Source organism: Setaria italica, chromosome II, assembly GCF_000263155.2.
Source record: "Setaria italica strain Yugu1 chromosome II, Setaria_italica_v2.0, whole genome shotgun sequence".
NCBI classification, from domain to species: Eukaryota; Viridiplantae; Streptophyta; class Magnoliopsida; order Poales; family Poaceae; genus Setaria; species Setaria italica.
The window spans coordinates 28,325,561-28,349,020 of record NC_028451.1 but is presented as its reverse complement, the minus strand read 5'-3'; the positions used below and the strand labels follow the sequence as shown (position 1 = coordinate 28,349,020).

General features: G+C 49.0%; 2 protein-coding genes and 1 non-coding gene across 3 annotated transcripts; 1 reads left to right on the top strand and 2 right to left on the bottom strand.

The window, feature by feature from the left end:
* Window positions 1-2,522: 2,522 nt before the first annotated feature.
* LOC101772234 (chaperone protein DnaJ 2) lies at window positions 2,523-2,987 on the bottom strand. The gene has a single exon (XM_004959349.1). It carries the CDS (start codon window positions 2,985-2,987, stop codon window positions 2,523-2,525), a length of 465 nt encoding a protein of 154 aa, XP_004959406.1.
* An 8,481-nt stretch (window positions 2,988-11,468) lies between these two features.
* LOC106804158 lies at window positions 11,469-12,575 on the bottom strand. Its single transcript, XM_014804702.1, has 3 exons — window positions 11,934-12,575; window positions 11,709-11,876; window positions 11,469-11,516 (listed from the first exon to the last, which is right to left on the bottom strand). The coding sequence occupies exons 1-3, from the start codon at window positions 12,573-12,575 to the stop codon at window positions 11,469-11,471; spliced, it is 858 nt and encodes a 285-aa protein (XP_014660188.1).
* Window positions 12,576-22,432: 9,857 nt separating this feature from the next.
* On the top strand, window positions 22,433-22,519 carry TRNAY-GUA. Its single transcript is given in 2 exon segments — window positions 22,433-22,469; window positions 22,484-22,519. It is a non-coding gene; the product is annotated as a tRNA-Tyr (tRNA).
* The last annotated feature ends 941 nt before the right edge of the window (window positions 22,520-23,460 follow it).

Sequence of the window (23,460 nt, the reverse complement as noted above, 5' to 3'; positions counted from 1 at the left end):
AAGATCCACCACTTGATAAGGTTAAATTTCAGGCTTCATTGGAAGCATGGAGAAAAAGGTAGAGAAACCACTGCTATCTAACTACGACCGCTCAATAACAAAAGCTTTTTAGAAGAAGAATAAAAGTGGGTCAAGTATTCCGCAGCTCGGAACCCAATCCAACCAATCGATTGCCCTGCTCCAGGTGCTTTCGGAGTTTGATAAGAACCTGCTTCTATTTGCCAAAGATACAAATCTCACCCCAGCTCAACTTCGAGGGGAGGATCATGTCCCATTGCACCCTGGGGCTACTAAATGGAAATTTGAGTTAGGAAAACCGCTTGTGTGGCCGCAGTTGGTGGATCGTCTTCCAACAAAGACATACAAATTTCACCAATGGTACATGGAGGCTTCAGCTAACGGTTTACTCATGCTCGAAGTTTGGATTGGAGATCAACATTATTTCCGTGGGGAAGACATTATAAATGTGCTGCTAGAGGAACTCTATTTCCTTTACAATCAAAACGGACTTGACAAGTCACTCATCAGTTTCTGGGTTCTATACGTCTTTAATTTGCTCTAACTTCAAAATTCCACTCTAGTCATTGTGCGATGTCTTAACTCCTATTCGATTTTGTATCATGCAGGATGGAGATTCAATCTGCATGGAGATTCAAACTTGCTGGAGGAAAGGATACTACAACATCGGCTTCATGAACCCAGATATTATAAACGAGTCAACTATAAGAGATAGACCAAATCGGACCTTGAAGAACATATATAAGTTCCTAGACAACTAACATTACAGGAAGTACATACTTCTACCCTACAACATAAAGTGGGCGTGTTTCCTATCTCTTTTTTTTCGAACTAGCAGTTAAACATAAGACTAACTAACTTTGGCTATGCATATATATACATCTTCCATTGGATACTCCTTGTTATCGTGGTTGATTGAAGCGCGGTCTACATCATGGACTCTTTGAGGAAATGAAGAGATCAGTACAAAAATCTCATAGACATATTTAACAAAGTATGGGCTCGCTTCCGTCGACATCACGTAAGTGAATTCAAGGAGGAACTTGATTTCAAACCTGAATTCCCGGTATGTGTTGAATTTCCACATCTCATGACACTTCCTTGAACACAACTAATATTTCATAACTTCTTTTACCATATATATAGTGTTTGAGATAGAATCTGGGGAATAATTTATACGGATACTACGTATGTGAGTTCATCCATAGCTTTGTAGCTCCCAAGCGTATAACCGACCACAAATTCAGAGTACATATACAAATTTCTTAACAATAAATTAGTTCTAATGGTGCAGATCCGTTGATCTACTATATAATAACTTTTGCCAATGACACAGATGAGAGACATGAAGGAAGCACTCCTCGAGATGGAAAAAATCAGGGCAATTCAAGAACAACTCAGTGGATTTCTTCTAGACGAGGTAGTAAATTCAACGGGGGAGTTCCATAATGACGGATCAAATCTGCATCACCGTCAGGACTCGGGTTTAGAATAGTTGATCCAAATGTTGAACTTCAAGTGTTGATGCAATGTAATATTATTTATAAATACGAAGGCAGGAGATGTCTATATATATATAATATTAGATTAAATGTAATATTAGAACTAGTATACGTAAAGAAAATAAATATGAAATACTAATATAGAATAAATAAATAGAAAAGAAAATGAGAAAAGAATCTGGTACTAAATTGCCCTCGGTCACGCGCGATGTGGCAACCAATTCAGTACCGGTTGTAATAATCTTTGCTAATGACACAGACGAGAGACACGAAGGAAGCACTCCTCGAGACGGAAAAAATCAGGGCAATTCAATAACAACTCAGTGGATTTCTTCTAGACAAGGTAGTAAATCCAGCAGGGGAGTTCCATAATGACGGATCAAATCTGCATCACCATCAGGACTCGGGTTCAGAATAGTTGATCCAAATGTTGAACTTCAAGTGTTGATGCAATGTAATATTATTCATAAATACGAAGGCAGGAGATGTCTATATATATAATATTAGATTAAATGTAATATTAAAACTAGTATACGTAAAGAAAACAAATACGAAATACTAATATAGAATAAATAAATAGAAAAGAAAATGAGAAAAGAAACTGGTACTAAATTGCCTTCGGTCACACGCGACGTGGCAGCCAATTCAGTACCGGTTGGTATAAAGGTACTAAATGCCCCCCTTTAGCATCGGTTATTTGACACGGTACTAAAGACCCCCTTTAGCATCGGTTATTTGACACAGGCCCCCCTTTAGTATCGAAGTAACAATACCGGTTATACAATCGGTACTAAAGGGGTTAGGATCCGGTACTAAAGGCGCCTTCCCTAGCGGTGCAAGCAAATTTCCCAAAAGAAAATGAATTACTACATACAGATCTATCACTTTACACTGCTCAAATAAACTTACACCCCAGTAAAACCAGATGCAATGAGCCCCACGGTCAAAGAATAAAATCTAAACTCCCCAGTAACTCTCCATGCGTGTGTCCGGATCGCTTAATCAGACCGGCTGACGGCGGATCGGGACGCCACCGCGCCTCGCCCTCTGCCGCTGCTCGGAGCGCGCCCGCAGCTCGCACAGCTGCGCCTCCCACACGTCCCTCGGAAACTCAACACCACCACCAGGCCTCGCTGCCGCACCGTCCTCCCCGGTCGCTCTCATCTCCGCGTCGTACCGTACCCTCTGCGCCGGGTCGGAGAGCGTCTCGTACGCTCGCCGCAGCTCGACGAAGAGCTCCGTGGACTGGGCGCGCCGCGACGGCGGGCACACGTCGGGGTGGTAACACAGCGCCAGCCGCCGGTACGCGCGCTTGATCTCCTCCGCGCCCACGGCCGCCGGGTGCTCCAGCGACAGCACCTTGTAGTAGTCCTTCTTGCTGCCCTTCGAGCAGATGGTATCTCTCGCCGACGCCGCCACGGCCTTTACCTTGCAGTGGCTCCTCGGGCCATGTGTATTGGTCTTCATCGCGCATCTCGCCTTGGGCATGGTGCTGGTGCTCATGGCAGCCTATTGATCGTCTCGTGTAGCCGGCGACCGAGAGCTAGCAAGCTGCTGTGGGCTGTGGCGATGGCCTGTATTTATGTAGCCGTTGGCCCGGCGGCTAGAGGATCGGTCAGACGAAACAAACGAGGTGGGGCCGTGTTACGCGTTTTGCACGGGTGGCTATTGATGATCGTCGCCATTGTCAGCGAGCTGAGCTGTGGCAGGACGGACCGATCGATGAAATGCAGTTTTACAAAACGGAGTGTACTGTGATGGAGACGGCAACGGCAACGAGCAGGTATGCATTCCGTTCAGATTGGTACAAATTGAGCTGTATGCAGACATGGAAGCGAGGCCGTTCGTGCAGGTCGTGGCAGCTTCCTGTTTGGACGGTCTGCTGGATGCAGAGATTTGCATACATCACGTGATTGCCGATTGATCATATAGAGAGATCACGACGAGAGTGAGAGAGATGTATATACTACAATTATACTCCCTCCATTTTTTTTACATGTTTGTCTTAAGTTAAAGTTATAATTTGACCAAATTTATAAGAAAATATAGTAACATCTATAGTACCAAATATATTCATTATCAAAATATATTCTATGGTGAATTCAACGAAAACAAATTTGATGTTGTAGATGTTGTTATATTTTTTTATAAATTTTGTCAAAATTGAACAAATTTGACTTAAGACAAACTTAATGTGACATGTAAAAAAGAACCGTGGGAGTACATCTTTAAACAACGTTGTGCTTCGTCCTCGTGAACATCTCGGCCGGTCTTCCATGTGGACAGAGTTATTTTATTGGGTTCTTGACTTCTTGTATTAGGCCCACTACAAGATCGAGCGACGATCTTTCCTAACAGTTTCTGTTCTGAAGTGACCAACAGCTTGTAGTATTATGTTGGTTATCTATCGTAACTGTTTGTAATATGTTTATTCAATTAATCTTGTTGCCTATCGTAACTGTTTGTAATATATTTATTCAATTAATCTTGTTGCCAATTTGTCGAGACAGTTAGGAAAGACAAAAAAAAAGGGAAGAAAATTAGGTGCGCACCGGATGCAAACCGCATCCGGTGCATACCCGTGCGATCGCGTGACGCGTGGATGGGAAGCAAATCCGACAGATTTAATCGCTGGCTGTCACGACTCGGCTCGCTCGCTCGGAACTGCGTGCTCGCTCGCTGGTTTCTCACTTTTTCCGGCCGTCGAATTTCAAGAGGCGGCCCAGATGTTTCCGAGAACTGCTGCGTGCAGGCGATTGGGAGGAAAGGAAGGAGCTTCCAGGGATGGGGCTTGCTTAAATCTGCGGGTGACGGCCTCCGAGCTTGGAATGGTGCCGCCTTCTCTCCTGCAGATTTCAAAGAAAGGAAGAAAACGAATGCCAGTGATTACACTGTAACGAAATGGATTTCAGGAATCGCGCTATTTATTAGTGGAAGAGTGGAAGTAGATGAATACCTGCCGAACCAGGATGCACCCGTCTACGTCGCCGCCGTCGTCTCGTCGGAGAACGCCACGACAGAGAGGGATGAAGTGAGGGAGCAGCGAGGAGTGGGCTGAGCTGGGACTGGAGTAGTGTTCCCGAAGCGAGCGAGCCGCTGGTGCCGTTATCCCGAGCGACTGAGCACGCGGTTCCCGAGCGAGCAAGCCGAGCCGCGACAGCCAGCGATTAAATCCGTCGGATTTGCTTCCCCCTCCACACGTCACGCGAGCACACGGGTATGCACCGGATGCGGTTTGCATCCGGTGCGCACCTAATTTTCTTCCAAAAAAAGACTTAAAACTATTGGCCGCTCGAGAAAAATGATAAGTACTACTAAAATTGTATACCACACTCGTAAATTACGTGTTGAAAAATATTGAGACTATATAGATGTGCATGATTCTGATGAGCTGCTCGCATTCACATGACATCACGTGTACATCTACCAACAAATAAAAGTACCGACGGAGCACTAGGAACCAGTCGTCTTTGTACGTAATTCTGCAAATATTTTTCCCAGCAAAAAAAGAAGGTGCATAGTTTCAGCCAGTAACCAGACGTACCAAGCTTAACTGTGGTTCTCATTGTCTCACCTGTAGACCAATAACAATATAAAAGAAAATCAAATTAAACTAGAATGTATCCTACTAGGCCACGTTAACCGGCAGCCGGCCGAGCATAAGTTCCTATCTTTTGTAATTAAGTATCCAAAACCATTGTTTGGATGACCTCCATATTCTCAACTGGAATTTCAGGACTTATATGCCAATTTTGGTGTCACTAACTTGAGTTGAATGAAGTGACGATTTCGTGAAGATATGCATATGGTCGTCATGCACATACAGGTATTATTTGATTGTACATATATGCATACGATCTCTCCGTAAGACACTGAATACGTGATACATACATCCAGCTAGCTCAAGAAGTTGAAAATCTATAGCAGCCTCCTGATCGCATCTTTGACTGCCAGGATGAGTACGCCCAGTATGTAAGACAAAGTACATGAAATATTTGACTCAGCTCAGATCATATCATGCCGTAAATAATCCCGTGAGCTTCTTTAGCGTTTCTGGTGTAACAACGAATGGTCTTGCCTCATCCGACTCATCCGAGGATCGGTAGGTGTATATGTGTATTATTCAGAACTTTATCTTGTCTGTTCGTGATCCAAACAGTGCTTATTACGAACAATTGTCTTATTAAAATTTGACAGCACATAGCTGATGCGTACTCATTGAAAAGACTAAACCATGTTGACTAAATCAAAGAACCAAAAGACTAGGAAGGCATGCACGACCAGATATAAAAAAAGGCAAGTAAAGATAAACGAGTAACAGATGCAACTTTTTGCAAAATGGGCCCTCAGTAAGTAACTGATGCAGCTCTTCTGGCAAAAAAAAAAAAAAACAAGAAATGCTAAGAAAGTGATCAAGAAGCAATCCGCAAGGGATGGCTGGGCGACGGGAGGGGCGACTCCACCTCCGCCCCTCAAAAGCCCCCGCCGGCAGCCGCTGCCGTTGCCTATCGAGTGGCGGCAGCGGCCCGTGATGGTGCTGAAGCCGGCTCCAGTTCGCAGCACATCTCCTCCCCTCTCCTCTCCCTCCAATTTCCCTTCCTCTCTGTTTTGGGCTTGGAGCTCCAATGGCATCCATGGCCATGGTGGCCGGCCGAGGCCCGAGGCCTCCCGGACTAGATCCGGTCCCTACTCTACTGGATCTGGTGTGTCGGCTACGGGATGGAGACGTGGTTGCCGTGCCTACGGTGACGGTAGTCGAGGGTCTCTTGTGCCCCTGTTCAGGTGTGCAAGCTGCCATGCCCGAGCGTGGCACCCGTACTCAATGCTCCACGGTGCTCGGCCTTAGCGTGGGGCAGGTCGTACCCATGTGGAGACGCGGCTATGCAACGAGTGCCGCATCGGATAGCGGTGTGCAGCCACAGTTGTGTTGGAACATGGTTAACACCGCATGGTGGCTTGTCACATTTGCCTAGGCATGGACTGGGCTAGCGCATGGTGGCGGTGGCCGGTGAGGCTGCTGTCCACATGTGCATGTGCCTAGTGGTGTGAGTCGCCGGTGAAAGCTTAATCATCATGCGATGGAAGCCTGATTCGCTACCTGTGACGACGACACTTGTGGGTGCCGTTCCCCTCCATGGAGGTGTTGTTTTGCGACTCCCACACCATTCTCCATGGTCGCCGGTGCAGTATATGAATGTGGCGGTGGCTACCATGCAATGAAAGCTTCACGTTCGGAGAGTGTGGGTGTCTCACCTTCGCACGGTCCATTGAGGTCGTCGACTACTCAGTGCCTCCTATATCTTCTGCATCTCTCCATTGTCGGTATACTTCTTGGACTTGGCTGGTATTGGTTATTTCTTGAGGTCATGGTTCGGCGAGTGTCCCCTATTTGGTGCCTCTGCTCCGTCAGCATTCTTCTTGTTGGTGGTACCATCAAATTTTATGCCGGGCATGGTGTTTCTACCTCTTTCGCCATTCCCCTTCGAGGCTTCCTCCCCTTGTACGGCATTGGATGATGGTACGTGGATCCAGGATGTCCTTTGAAAGATGTTACCATTAGCTTCAAGGAAGATCATCGTGTCCGGTGGGCTCTGGTCTATGTGCCTCTCACCACCTTTAGTCCCCCTTCGTTAGGTGGTCCTCAGATGGAGGGTGACAACGAAGAGGCGTAGCTACAAGAGGTGGTGTGGATGTGCAATGGCTATAGCGTATCTGGCGAGTATGTTGTTTCAGTGGCATCTCTAATCAGCGATCGATGATAGTTCTTCAATGATAGTTCTTCAGCTTGTGTCATGACTTGTCTCTAAATTGTATACGTGTCATATTTCTCTTGTTTGTGGTGTCTGGTTGTACTTTTTTTTGCTAAAGATCTTTGTACTGGCTTTGGCCTACACATAAAAAAATCCGCAAGGGATGATGATTCATCTGCACTGAATCACATGTAGGGAATCAGGTGGCAGAGATGAATGTTGAGGCATCCATGGTGAAGAGGAAAGATGTCAAGAGTAATAAAGCTAATAAGAACATTCCCATAATGAATGAAGAATCATTGGATCAAGAAGAAGAAGCCATCATATCTCACCAGGACTCCAATAATGAAGACCACAATATAATGCCTCATATCAACAGTCAGCCTAAAGTCTGGAGGCTTAATAAAAATGCTGTGTCATCTTCACTGAAGCTTATATTTTGTTGCTCTTCTATGTTGCCTTGGTTAATGTGTCCCTACTTTTGTCAGTACTAAAATATCTCTCTAAGATGTATGCAGTTTGCTCTGAACCTTCTAATAATTGTGGTTCCTTTAGCTACATATTATTTATGTGGTTATGGCATATCTATCTCCAAATCTTTTTCATATGGAGTTTCCATGTTATTAATTCTAATAAGAAGTGGAATTCAATTCATCACAAAAATGTTGAGGCTAGCTGGGATATAGTTCGTCTACAAGAAACCAAGAAAGAACCCACTTTCATCATAAACTTTTGCCCTCCCGATCTAAATAAATTTGTCTTTCATCCATCAAATGGAGCTTCTTGGGGTTCCAATCATTATTTGGAATGGTGTAAAGTTGGATGGTGAACTACTTTTTGAAAACAACTATATATGCCCAATCAGCAGAAATGACTTCTAATCACTTGGGAGCCTCTGGGGTCTTCACAAATACTCCCTTCGTCCCAAATTACAATGCGTTTTGGCTTTTCTAGATACGTAGATTTTGCTATGCATCTAGATATGTGCTATGTCTGGATATGTAGCAAAAATTATGTACCTAGAAACCCAAAACGAATAATAATTTGGGACAGAGGGAGTATTATTTATGCTCATCATATAGATGAGGGAAGGAGGAAGCTTATAGACTGGTTTCAGAATATTAATATGCCAGTTGATATGGATTGGTTGGTCGTGGGAGATTTCAACCTAATGAGAAAACTAGAAGATAGGAATAAGCCTCCCTGAAATACTCAAAGTGTTGTTTAATTTTTTAGACGAATCAGCAGGGGAGTCCCCTACCTTTTTTATATATATGTATAAAAGGGGTTTATGTACAGGCGAATTACATTGGTTTTAAACCCAAAGAAGAAAAGAGGACTACGTTACAGACTACCCAGCCAAAGAATGAACTTATCCTTCATTGCTGCTTTGACTCTTAGAATGACCAGTTTAACCTCTTTTTCAAAAATGTGTCTCCAAGCAGCAAAAGAGAGGCACACTCCATCAAAGGAGCCTCGCAGCGCTGCTCCTCGAGACTTCGTCCTGCCGCTGGTGCCGAAGAAGGCGCTCCGGGTATCGGGTGCCTCCGTGGGGCCAACCGTGACCCCGTCGGGAGCGAGCGGCGATGTCGTCGGCGAGGCCGCGGTACCCCCGGTGGAGGCAGCCTCTACAGCAGCGACTGAAGAAAGGGTGCCGCAGTCGTGCACGGGGCAAGAGCCGACCCTTGCCCCATCTTCTACACCCGCAGCTGACCCCGCAGAACAAGATGCTGCCTCTAGGGTTCCTCCGTCCAGCGAGGTGATCAACCTTGACGACGAGGCGGAGGAGGAGCCGGTGAGGGAGGCGCTAGTGTCCGAGGTGCCGGTCGTAGGGGCGGCGGTGATGGTAGTGGAGATGACGGCGGTGGCGGAGACGGTGGCGCCTGCCCCGGTGGCGGCGATGGAGACGGCGGCTATGACAGAGACGGTGGTGTCTGCCCCGGTGGCGTCGACAGAGACGGCGGCGGTGGCGGAGATGGTGGCACCTGCCCTGGCGGCAACGATGGAGCAGTGGCGTCGAGGCTGGTCGGAGAGTCCTCGTGTGCCCTCGTCCCGCTTGGTCGTGACCCCAACGCGTGGAGAGGGCCGACCGTGCGCTGGATGTCCCGTGAGGACCCGCAGAGGCCTCGCTTCGTGTTGGACGATGTTGGGGAGCAGGAAAGATGGCAGGAGGTGCAGGGCGGACTCGAAGACATCCGTGCCACCCCGTCTTCCACGATGGGGAAGTTGGATGGCGTTGTTGTTCCCGCCGGTCAGGTATGGTGTTCTCTTTGGTGATGATTTTTCTTTCATTTCTCTATCCCTTTTTTCTCCCGACGATTCCTGAGCGTAAATCATTCTGCAGGTCCTCTAGAAATGCAGTTGGGGGAAGTCCGAGTTCCTCCAGCGCGAGCAGGGGGTCTGGGAACGCTTCGCCGCGGAGGTGCGGCGGACCGGGGAGCTAACCGGGCAGCTCGCCGCCGCCCAGCAGAATGCCGCCGACCTGCGAGCGTGGGAGCAGGAGGCGCGGGAAGGGTGGAGGACAAGTTCTGGGCGGCTACCGAGAAGGCCCGTCGTGATGCCGAGGAGCTTGCACGGTTGAGGAAGGAGCATGAGGCCCTTCAGAAAACCATCGAGAACATCCGGCATGAGCGACACACGGCTCGGCAGGAGCGCGACCTCGAGGTGGGCCAAAAGGCTGAGGCCGAGAAGGTGGCAGCCGACCTTAGGGCGGAGGTTGGTCGACTCCAGTCGCAGGTGCAGGAGCTTCAGTCTGCTGAGAGCCTAATCTAAGGGTAAGGCTTTTGTTGTCCTCTTGCTTGCAGCGTCACGCTGGTTTCTGACTTGGTGGGCTTTTCTGGACAGGCCTTGAGGGCGAGCTCGCCTGGCTGAGGGCCGCCGCCGATGCGGAGCACGTCGAGCACGCCAACCTGCGGGACGCCGTTCGCATCGTCTGCGAGGACCTTAGTGTGGTCCAAGAGGAGGGGACGAGCACGTTGGCGGCTCATGTCCTCGGGGCGTACCGGCGGGCCTGTGAGATCGCTCAGGAGGCGCTCCACATCGGCGTGAGGTGGGCCTTTGGCGTCTTCGGCTCTCACTACTCCAACATCAACTTCGACGCAATGAGCGGAGGGTACACCTCCGGCTACTCCGAGGCCGAGCTGGACGAGATCAACGCGTCGGTGCTCAATCCAACAGAGGCCTTGGCGCGTCTCCTGGAGGATGAGGCCATCCCGCCGGAGGACCCGGGGACGAGTTAGCTGTAGCGGGCCAAGTTGCCCAAAAATATGTAAATAAGTTAAATAATTTTGAACTTGTTTTTGCGATGGCCACAGAGGCCTTTCTGTCCGTGTGTAATTTTTTGAAAAAGTTTTCGATCCTCTTTCTATTTTTTGGGTTTGGAAAGTTCAGAGTGCAGGTCGAACGCGTCGGGAAGCACCGATGAATGAAGGCACTGTAGCCGCTGGGGCGTAGGTTTCTCGCAGTCTGATCGGTCTTGCCCGAGCGTCGTTCGCGCACTCCTTTCTTTTCACGCCCAAACGTTTAGGAAGAGGGTCGGTTTGGAAAAAGATGGTGTTTTGAGAAGACGCCAAGTGTCTTGGGCCGCAGCCCTTGATAGCCCCCGAGGGATATTCGACCCTGGGGCAGAGCCAGGGTCGGATATCCCTAAGCTTGGGATGAAACTTTAGCGAAGGCAACTCGAAACAGCCCCTTTTTTCACAAACTAAAAGAAGATGGAAGTATGTAGGTACAAACTTGGAAGTAATAGCTAAGGGTAGAAACGTCTTAGCTGTTCGATGTCGGGGGTCACTAGCTTGTATGTGCCCGGCCGCAGTACTTGCGCGATGACGAAAGGACCTTCCCACAGAGGGGTCATCTTATGCCGACCTTTGTTCTCTTGGACGAGGCGAAGCACTAGGTCGCCGACATTGAAGGCCCGACCCTACACCTTACGGCCGTGATACCGTCGCAGAGCTTGCTGGTACTTGGCCGAGTGCAGCAGGGTCATGTCTCGCGCTTCGTCGAGTTGGTCTTGCGTGTCCGCGAGGGCTGCCTGGTTCCCTCGTTCGTCGTACGCCCTGACCCTCGGCGACCCATACTCCAGGTCGGTGGGGAGGATTGCCTTGGACCCATAGACCATGAAGAATGGGGTGAAGCCGGTTGCCCTACTAGGGGTTGTCCTCAGGCTCAATAGGACTGCCGGAAGCTCCGCAACCCATCAGCCGCCGAACTTGTTGAGGTGGTCGAAGATCCATGGCTTGAGACCCTAGAGTATCATGCCGTTGGCCCGCTCAACCTGTTTGTTCGTGCAGGGATGCGCTACGACCGACCAGTCCACTCGGATGTGGTGATCATCGCAGAACTTGAGGAATTTCTTCCCGGTGAAGTGCGTGCCGTTGTCCGTGATGATGGAGTTAGGGATTCCGAAGTGATGGATGATGTCGGTGAAGAATTGCACTGTCTCCTCGGACTTGATCTGCGCGATCGGTCGAGCCTCGATCCACTCCGAGAACTTGTCTACGGCGACGAGCAGGTGGGTGAAGCCCCCGGGCGCCTTCTTGAAGGGCCCGATGAGGTCCAGACCCCAGATCGCGAAGGGCCACATGATAGGGATGGTCTGGAGTGCCTGGGCGGGCAGATGAGTTTGTCGCGTGAAGAATTGGCACCCTTCGCAGGTGCGTACCACGCGGGTGGCGTCGGCAACTGCCGTCGGCCAGTAGAAGCCTTGTCGGAAGGCATTCCCGAATAGAGTTCTTGGTGCGGCGTGGTGGCCGCAAGCTCCGGCGTGGATGTCATGGAGTAACGCCTTTCCTTGCTCGATCGGGATGCAGCGTTGTAGAATGCCGGTATGGCTCCGCTTATAGAGCTCCTGGTCGATGATGACGAAGGATTTCGTGCCGTGGGCAATCCCTCGCGCCTCTGTCTTGTCCGTCGGAAGCGACTCGCGGATGAGGTAGTCGAGGTACGGGGTTCTCCAGTCAGGCAGGGGGTCGGGCCCCTCTGCTGGGTTCATGTCAACTTCCATGACCTCGGGGTCGTAGGGGTCAGCTCCCGAGTCCGGGACAGGCGGCGCGTTGCCGACCTTTCCCGGTTCAGCTCCTGAGTCCAGGACAGGTGGCGCATTGCCGACCTCTCCCAACTCCTCGTAGCGGATCGAGGGCTTATACTGGTCGCTGGTAAAGACGCCATCGAGGACTGGCTTCCGGTCGGATGCCGCCTTTGCTAGCTCGTCAGCTGACTCGTTGAAGTGTCTCGTGATGTGGTTGAGCTCCAGACCGTCGAACTTGTCCTCAAGCCGGCAGACTTCATTGCAATACGCCACCATCTTGGGATCGTGGCAGCTCCACTCCTTCATGACTTGCTTGACGACTAGGTGACAGTCGCCTCGGATGTCTAGTCGTCGAATGCCCATTGAGGAGAGCCTCGTACTCAGCGACATTGTTAGACGCGGGAAAATGGAGACGGATCATGTACCTCATGCGTACGCCGAGGGGGGAGACGAAAACCAGGCTCGCTCCGGCACGGGCTCTCATCAGCAACCCGTCGAAGTACATCGTCCAATACTCTTGCTTCTCTGGTGCTGATGGCGTCTGGATCTCTGTCCATTCCGCGACAAAGTCGGCGAATACCTAGGACTTGATGGCTATCCGGGAGGCGTAGGTGATGCCCTGGTCCATAAGCTCGAGCGCCCACTTCGTGATCCGTCCTGTGGCGTCCTGATTCCGGATCACTTCACCAAGGGGGAACGATGACACGACCGTTACCGGGTGGGAGGTGAAGTAGTGGCGCAGCTTTCTCTTCGTGATGAGGACTGCGTATATGAGCTTTTGGATTTGGGGGTAGCGGGCCTTGGAGTCGGATAAGACCTCGCTGATGAAGTACACTGGGCGCTGCACCTTGAGGGCATGTCCCTCCTCTTCTCGCTCCACCACCAGAGCAGCGCTAACCACCTGGCTGGTCGCCGCAATGTAGAACAGGAGTGGCTCCCCGTCCGTCGGTGGGACCAGGATTGGGGCCTTTGTCAGGATTTGCTTGAGCCGGTCAAGCGCCTCCTTGGCCTCGGTGGTCCACACGAAGCGGTCGGTCTTCTTCAGGAGCCGGTAGAGGGGGAGTTCTCGTTCGCCAAGGCGTGAGATGAAGCAGCTCAGGACCGCAAGGCATCCCATGACGCGCTGCACTCCCTTCAAGTTTTGGATCGGCCCCATATCGATGATGGCCGATATCTTCTCCGGGTTGGCTTTGATGCCGTGCACGGAGACGATGAAGCCGAGCAGCATGCCCCTAGGGACCCTGAAAACGCATTTTTCGGGGTTGAGTTTGATGCGCTTATCTCTCAGCCTTTCGAAGGCCAGCTCAAGGTCGGGAATAAGTTGGTCACCTTTCTTGGACTTGACCACGATGTTGTCCACGTAGGCCTCAACGGTTCGCCCGATGAGGTCCCCAAAACACTTGAGCATACATCGCTGGAATGTAGCCCCCACGTTTTTGAGGCCGAACAGCATCGTGACGTAGCAGTAGGGCTCGAAAGGGGTGGTGATGGAGGTCGCGAGCTGGTCGGACTTTTTCATCACGATTTAGTGGTAACTGGAATACGCGTCAAGGAAGCTAAGGGTTTCGCATCCTGCGGTTGAGTCGACTATCTGATCTATGCGTGGCAAAGGAAACGGATCCTTTGGGCACGCCTTGTTGAGACCCGTATAGTCAACACACATTCTCCATTTCCCATTCTTCTTTCGTACAAGAACAGGATTGGCTAACCACTCGGGGTGGTGCACTTCCTTGATGAATCCGACCGCCAAAAGCTTCTGGAGCACCTCACCGATGGCCTTGCGCCTCTCCTCATCGAAGTGGCGCAAGCCTTGTCTCACCGGTTTGGAGCCGGCCTTGATGTTCAAGGAGTGCTCAGCGACTTCTCTCAGGATGCCTGGCATGTCCGAGGGTTTCCACGCAAAAACGTCGCTGTTTGCGCGGAGGAAGTCGACGAGCGCGCTTTCCTATTTAGGGGATAGGGTCACGCCTATCCGCACCGTCCTGCCGTTGGAGACGCTGGGGTCGAGAAGGACCTCCTTCACGCGTTCCGTGGCTTTGAAGGAGGTGGAGGATTGCTTGGAGTCGGGCGGGTCCTCGGCGCCCTCCGCAAGTCGGACTGCATGGTCCTCTGAGCAAGTGATGGCCGAGGCATACTTGCAGCACTCGATATCACACTCATATGCCTTCTAGAAAGACGTGCCGATGGTGATGACCCTGTTGGGCCCCGGCAGCTTGAGCTTGAGGTAGGTGCAGTTGGGGATGGCCATGAACTTGGCGTAGCATGGCCTTCCCCTGATGGCGTGGTAGGTTCCGCGGAAGCCCACCACCTCGAAAGTGAGGGTCTCCTTCCTGAAGTTGGAAGGAGTTCTGAAAGTGACGGGCAGGTCGATCTGCCCGAGGGGCATTGCCCGTTTCCCCGGCACGATGCCGTGGAATGGCACCTCGCTGGGACGGAGACGGGATCGGTCGATCCACATGGTGTCGAGGGTCTCGGCATAGAGGATGTTGAGGCCACTGCCTCCATCCATGAGCACCTTGGTGAGGCACTTCGTGCCAACGATGGGGTCGACGACGAGAGGGTAGCGTCTCGGCTGCGGGACACGCTCCGGGTGGTCGGACTGGTCAAAGGTTATGGCGGACCTTGACCATTCGAGGAAGGTAGGGGTATCGGGGTCAGCCGCGTAGACCTCACGGCATTCTAGCTTTCGGCGGCACCTGGAGTCGTAGGCTGCTGGCCCGCCGAAGATCATGAAGCAACCGTCCACGTTGAAGAAGTCGTCTTCCTTCTCTCCGACTTCCTTCTTCTCTTCTTCAGGCTTCCGTCTCCGGTCGCCCTTCACCGGATTGCCCACAAAGTACCTCTTCATGAGGTTGCGATCCTTGTAGGCATGCTTGGCGGGGAACTCATGGTTCGGGCACGGTCCCTCAAGCAACTTGTCAAAGAAGCCGGGGGTGCCATCGGGGGGTGGCTGTCCCCGTTTGCGCTCGGCAACAGCCACGAGGGGAGTCTCACGCCGTTGCTTGTTCTTCTTCTTCTGCTTGCGGTTGGAGGTGCCCTCATCGGCGTCCTCCTCCCGCTTCGCCTTGCCTTTGGAGTGATCAAAGATTACCCCAACGGCCTCTTCGCCCGAGGCGAAGCTGGTGGCGATGTTGAGGAGCTCCTCAGTGGTCTGTGGGCCCCTGCGTCCAAGCTCGTGGACTAGGGGCCTGCAAGAGGTTCCCGCCAAGAAGGCTCCGATGACGTTGGCGTCGGCGACGTTGGAGAGCTCGGTGCGCTTCCTGGAGAAGCGCCGGATGTAGTCTCGGAGGGACTCATCCGACCCCTGGCGGCAGCTCCGGAGGTCCCAGGAGTTTTCGGGGTGCATGTACGTACCCTGGAAGTTCTCTACAAAGATTTCCTTCAGGTCGTTCCAGTTCCAGATCCGCCCGACGGAATGTGTTCCAGCCAGGCTTGCGCTGAGTCGGCTAAGAACAGAGGGAGGTTGCGGATGATGAACAGGTCGTCATCCGCTCCACCGGCCTGACAGGCAAGCCAGTAGTCACTAAGCCAAAGCCCGGGGTTCGTCTCCCCGGAGTATTTGGCCACGTTGGTGGGCTACCTAAAATGTGCCGGGAAAGGTGCGTTCGGGATGCGCGCGGAGAAGGCCCTGGGCCCCGCTGGGTCGGAGTTCGGGCTCCGGTTTTCTTCGCTATCGTAGTGGCCACCACGGTGTACGTGGTAACCGCGGTCCGCTCCGTCCTCCCTAGCCACGCGGGAGCGCCTCCGCGCGTCCAGGGTGTCACGGGTGTCGCGGACGGGACCAACACACCGATGCGCAGATAGGGCTCCGCCACCTGCAGGGGGGGTCCGTCGAGCGGGTGCGGCTCGGTTCCCTCCGGGCGGAGGCTGGTGGACAGATTCCCCACGCCTTTTGAGAGGCGCGGTGGGCGCTGCCCTGCTGGCGTTGTGCCCGCGTCACCAGGACGCGGAGCTCTCCGCCTGCTGGACTGCGGCGCACTCAAGCAGGTTGCGCACCTCCTGGTGGGCTTATCACTCCTCGGGCATTGCTGGCTCGAGGAGTCGTTGGAGTAGGACCGCTGTGGTGGCGATGTTCTGGCTGGCGCGTGTGAAGAGTTGGGGACAGTCCTCGTCCTCGCAGATGTGCCACTGGACGTCGCATGCCTGTTGACGTGCGCCGCCTTCACTGCGGGGGCGCCCGACCCCCTGATTGGGCACGCGCACCCCTCCGGCAGCCGAGGCTGCTCTGGGACACTAGCAAGGGCTCCAGCTGTAGCTGCGGCGCAGGGTGGGGGAGTGCGCTGCCTCCCCTCGCCATCGTCGTCGTTGGACCCCGCAGAGTGCACGTTGGTCATGAAGCACTCACGCGAGGGGTGGTGGCTCCCATTGTCGGAACCGGCGTCGGAGGCCGTTTCCATCACGCCCGCGAACTCGTTGTTCGCGGGTGGCACGACTATGGATCGTGCTAGGAGACGACCGTAAGTCACCGCGGCACTGCATAGGACAAAGAGCCGCCCCTCCAAAGGAAGCTCCGTGGTGCGCGTCCGACCGCTCACCACCGTTCCGGCGATGGAGCCGGAGGTGATGGGGTGAGCGGGCAGGACAAGGAGAGGAATCAGCTTGATTCCCTCTCCCGTGGCGAGGAAGTCCAGGCTCCCGAAGCGGATGTGGGAGCCGGGAGCGAAGCCGACGTCGTGGTTGGCCATCCAAAGCCGGTGATAATCGTCGTACGCGCAAAGGTCCCCTACCTGGCGCGCCAACTGTCATTGTCAGGAATCACGGGTCAAGACTACGGCAAGTAAATTTGTTTTCTATGCATGTAAGGCTCGGATGGTTGCACGAGAGGACACAGGGTTTATACTGGTTTGGGCAGAAATAGCCCTACGTCTAGTGTGGGAGGCTGCTCGTGTTACTCGTGCAGGGTTTGTAGTAGGGGTTACAAACGGGCGAGAGAGGGAAGCTGGTCCCAAGTCTCTGTGGGTGTGTACTGATGCTCATATGAAAGGTTTGTGTCGGGGGGCGTTCGGTTCGCTTGAGAGCCATCCCTGTCTCGGGCCCCCGGTCCTCCTTTTATAGCGTAAGGAGGGCACCAGAGTTACAATCGAGCCAGGAGTAAAGGGAAGTAACAAAGGTAAGCAAAGGAGTAAAAGCGCAGGAAGAAGGACCGAGCCCCCGGGGTCGCCGCCTTCCCTTCTGGTTTCTGTCTCCTGTCAGCATGACCACCGAAGAGGGATGGTTGTCGTTGGGCCCCATCGACGTCCCAGCGGTCGGCCATTGTAGCCGAGCATGCGAGACGTGCGTGGCGACCGACCGCTGTAGCCATGCAAGTTGATGATGATGACTGGACGCCGTAGTTGTGCACGTCGTGAATGACGGGCGACCTCTGTAGCCTTGCTTGCTGACCGGGAGGCGCGGCTAACACACCCCTGCCGCCAGGCCGAGCGGGAAACTGGGCGACGCACCCTCCTTTGTTAGGCAGCATGCGCGATGAGTACCCTATGACGAACATCACAGGGGAGAGTTAGGACGGTGCAGCTGTAGCCCTGTGCAGTCATGGCTACAGTGCGCCGCCCGAAAGCTTTGGCCGGTCACGTCGAGGAGCGCGGGCGCCTCTCTGCGTGTCAGAGCCGGATTCTGGGCATGGGCGCCCCATCGGTTGCATTTATGGCGAGATCGGTGGGGGCCCACAAGATCTGCGCCCTCGTCTGCTGGTCCACGCCCGTCCTTGGGTGAGGTGAGGCTCTGTCCTGTGGGTCCGGATGCATCCGACCCAGCGTCCCGGGGTCGAGCGAGATGGAGCCTTGCGGCGAGGGGTCGGGCGGGTTTGACCCCTTGCGCCCGGGGTCGGGCAAGGCGGAACCCTGTGGCGAGGGGTCGGGCGCGTCCGACCCCTTGCGCCCGGGGGATGCGGAGCGGCCCTCGGGCGGTCGGGCGAGGTGAAGCGGAATATTCCCTGGTCATGCCAAGTCGGCGGAGGTCACTGTCGCTGGTAGTAGGCCTGGCCCTTATGACCGTTGTTTAAGGAACACAAGGAGGTCGTTAATATTTTCCCCCAACAGAGGATAATTAGAAGAAGGAAAAAGTGTATTTTTCATCCCTCAAGTATTGCAAAAGTGTGATATTAATCCCTCATGTTTCATTTGGTGCATAACCCCTTAACTAACTAAACAGGTGTATTTATCATCCCCACCTTAGTTTAACAATGGTTTAGTATCATATAATAGCAGTTTAGGTCATGTAATCATCTTTCTAACTGCTATTCACTGCTTGTCCACGTCTTATGTTGAGGCAATCACAATAACAATTGAGTGTAACCAGTCTGTTAATTTTTTTGGTAGAAAGGTATAGGGTAGTCAATTTAGAGGATGTACTGAAATATTTTTATTGATTTTATATTTTTAACTCAGCATGTTACATTGCTAAGCAGTGATATAATTAGTTAAGGGATTGATTTGCACCAGGGATGAATATCACACTTTCAAAATAATTAAGGGATAAAAAATACGCTTTTTCCTCGGAAGAAAGAAAGAAGAAAGAAAGAAAGAACTCTTTTTTTATAGGACAAGCAAGAAAGAACTCCTGACGCATGTATGTGCTGGGGAGAAAATGGGTCCGTTTGTATGCCGTCAGAGGCGACAAATTCTCGCAATGTTGCCTTCAACCGCGCGTCACTATTACCTATAGAATCGCATGCGCTTGAAGGAACCATGATTAGCAGGCCACGATGGATCATAATTCAGCTCAATAAGATTGCTTCTTTGGTAGTTGTCCCTGAAAAGTGAAAAAGAACTAGTGCATGCATGCAAGAGAGACAAACGCAATTGAAAATTAAAAAAGCTATAAAATTCCGATTACACCATTGGTTTATTAAATAAAACCTTCACAACAATATCCCACTTAACTATATTTGGATAAATTTTTTTATTCATATTTTTTATTCAATGTTGCATATTTTCTGCTTGACACGTACACGTAGAACAAATTCAATAAACTCATGGAACAAAATAATCATATGCATCGAACAAAGTATTCAAACTCACAAAACAAAAATGTATACCCTTAAAATAAATTATAGAAACTCACAGAACAAATATATGTATACCTGAAATAAATTATATGAACCATCAAATTCAAATTCCGATTGCATCATTAAATTTCTTATTATCAGATTTTTAAATATATATATTTTATTAAGAAAAAAAAATATTTTTTAGAAAGAAGGAAAAAATAATTTTGCAACCTACCTGCGCTAATGGTCTAGCCGTGCGTATCGGTGTGCTACTATGATAGACTGTGGCTATATATATTTTAGACTATTACTAATAGCTAGCTCATAGCAGGGAACATAATTTATGCATGCATGCGGAGGATAAACTTGATGACATCATCTATATATAAAAAAAGTTTCAACCAAAACAATCTATTAATCAGAAACCTTATATATAAACGGAACAAATTCTGTGAACTCACCTAACAAAAGATTTGTATGCATTGGAACTCAGTGAAAAAAATTATACCTCTAGAATAAATTATAGAATTCATAGAAATATTTGTACTTCTCAAAAAAAATATATGAACTTAATGAAGAAAACGCATCAAACAAATTATATGGACTCAAGGAACAAAGATATATAACTCTAGAACAAATTATGTAAACTCGTGGAACAACAACTTCTACACTTCAACAAATTAATGAACTTATGGAACAATATAAGTCTACACAAAGAACATATATACAAATTTAGAGAACAAAGATATATACCATTGGAACAAATTATAAATATCGCATAACAAAATAATGTATAGATGGAACAAACTATATAAACTCATGGGATAAAATAGTTATACATATTGAAAAAATTATATAAACTAATAGAACAACCATGCATAAACCTAACATAAATTATCTAAACTCAAATAATAAATATTTGTACACTTAGTATAAATTATCCAAACTTAAGGAATAAAAATATATACATCTAGAACAAATTATACGAACTCGTGCACCAGCGATTTTCACACCTCAAACAAATTAATATAACTTAACATCAAAATCAAATGAAATAAAAGATAAACAAAGAATGAAAAGTTTATAAAACCAACAAATAATTTAACATCATGAATAAATTAATCTAAAATTTAACATGACTCCACGCTTGACCAAATCATTTTTAGAGGCAAACAAAATATGTATAATTATTTTGCAAAGGACTAAAAAATATTGAAGGAAATATATATAATAAAAACAATAAAATACATAAAATAGAAAAAAATAAGTAAGAAACAAATATAAAAAATAAAGTAAAATTTAAAAGAAAAGAAAACATTAAATAAAATCTAGTAGCACAAATGAAAGGTGAAATGGAAATAAGGTATAGGCTGCAACCATAGTTATAAATATACTGTCTAAATAAGTCCGTGATTCATTTCAACCACAAGCCACTTGTAGTGTAATGGTAGTACACTTCCCTCCATTCTGGTAGGTCGTTCAAATCCCACTCCCAACATTATTTCTGCCGAGCAGCAGAAAAAGAGGGAAAAAAGATGGGCCGAGCTAAGCTGACTAAAAGGAGAAAAACAGACCATCTGAATCTAGGTTACTGCAGAATTAAATGGGCCGAACTTGTTACTGACGGGCTGAGGTAAACTGAATGCAAGACGTACCGAGCTGACATGAGAAAAAGAGAAAATATAAGATGGGCCAAGCCGAATCTAGCAGGCTGAAGATTTAATCGATCGAATTAGGACTGCTACCTCGCACGCGCGATAGATTGCTATCTTAATAGTCGCGCGCGGAGAAAGGCCCAGCGCGCGAGCTCCGTCTGGGCAGAATTAGTGGGCCGTTTGTGGGCTTCGTTTAATTTCTAGCAAACTTTCTGATGAAGATAGGAGGCCCTTGCTCTGTAAAATATCATCCTAAACAAACCTACCTAAAGTACTCAAACTATTTGCTGGTAGTTTAAGTACTACGTCTCTGTATCCCTTTCTCTATGGACATGTCAACGGTCGAGGCCGGATTTTTTTTATCCTTAGGCCCTGTTTGGACGTTTTGTGATTTTTTACATATATAAACAACTTCCGGTTGTATTTGTTAGTGCACAAGAATACTACTGAATTTTCTTACCCCTGTAAAACGCTGTTTGGGTAAATGCCAAAAAAAAAAACTCTGCTGATGCAGCTTGGTTCCGCCGCGGACATTGGTGCCACTCCGACATCCCGTCGTCCTCCTCGTGCCGTTCATCATCACCGTTGCCTTCTAGCGCAAATGCGCAATACATGTCCAGGCAAAAAGGCTCCGCTCATCATCCTTCAATACAAGAACGAGTCCATCACTTCGCAACCAGGCAACATCGCATTAGATTCAGAGCTTGTAATTTCCACCGATTTTACACATAAAACTGGCCTTCCTAGGCCCTTAATCTAAAAAATGATAAACCTATAGCAGCCTCTCAACATGAGTGGACCTCATGAACTGGATGGGTCCAGTATGAAAGACAAAGTGCACGACATGTACTGTGTGAGACTCATACCAAGTTTAGACTTTTTCACTTGTCTGGTGCATTATCGAGTGGTCGTTCCTCTTCCTACGACCGTAGGTGTACAACATTCAAACTGTTTCTCTCTTGCGTGTTGATGACAAAATCAATACTTGCCAACAATCGGTCAATCGCCTTATTAATGACACCAACTTAGCTAGGGTTGTATGCCCTTAATCCCTTGGACCAGAGTCATCAACAAAAGCACAACGTGCAGCATGAACGGATTGGATGTGGTGTAGATAAACAAACGTGCGTGGCTGTAGCTGCTGTAGCGGGTTGCTGCAGCCAGCACTACCGATCACCCCTAAAATAGGGAGCACGCAGATGAAAAATAACGACTAAATTACGAGCAAAGTCTACCGTGATTGTTGCTACTTCAGGCTACTGGCTCAATCTCGGCTAGCTAGCAGCTGCTAAAACTAGAAACTTCAGTAGGCTGGGTGGTATCGACTGTGGTCTCGATCGTGAAACAGAAAAGCACTTTGAAATTAAGGCCTAAAAGAAACTGGGAAGTCCTGGTTGGAAATCTTGTCGCTTTCCCATGGAAATAAACCTTCAACTGTTGCTAAGAGGTTCACTAGGTTATTAATATAAAGTCATTGAAAGTTTCACAAGCCGACCTTAGCTCAGTTGGTAGAGCGGAGGACTGTAGTCGTTCGCAGATAAATCCTTAGGTCGCTGGTTCGAATCCGGCAGGTCGGACACTTTTTTATCCTTTTTTTTACAAAGTTTCTTTCCAGCTTAACTTCCGACGCTATTGATCTCAATTGCATGGTTTGTTTTCTGAAGAACTTTGTGGGAAAATTTTGTTGCGCGCCATATGCTTCATTATCGTCTCTTACTCAGTCAAGCATCATTATGTTTTCCCTTGCAACTATTAGACCATTCTTAATCTTCTTTTGGGGCATGTGAGCTTTCAGAATCCTAACAAACACGTAAACGAGACTGATCAGATATTCATTGTAGAATTGACCAGTTTGCATCCCCTTCCATCGCAGAAAACAGAAAATAACTAGCATCAAGCAATGACTAATTAGTATGATATGTTTGAAATTGCTAAAACGGACATAGTGTCGCAGAAAAGATGCAGTACCTGAAACACTATACTTGTCTTAACTTTACTATTAATAACAAAACAAGCTCCCTGGCTCACACAACCTCAGTTATCACTGTTCCAAAAGTTGGCTATCCGCTATTCTAAAAAAAATGGCTCGAATTTTTTTTATTTATAGTGTTTTACAAAATATATATCCTAATAAAAAAATTACAAATCTATACGCATATAAGCAACTATAGCCAACTGAAATGGTGGAATTTAACTTGACCCACCTTACTGCTAGTTGAACCGGCAGAATTTCTCTTCTCAGTTCAGCACATCTTAAAAATATCGTACTTTTTCATATGAACTCACATGGAGATAAACTTTATATGAAAGTTGTAGATCTTGACGAGATCTACAACTTTTTAATTCAAACTTTTTAATTTGAAACCATATTGTGCTCAAATAATCAACGTAATGTTCATATCTAAAATTTGAATTTTAGATCTGAACATTGCGTCGATAATTTGAGCACCAAGATGGTTTCAAATAACAAAGTTTTGAACTACAAAGTTGTAGAATTTTAGATATGAACATGCGTCAA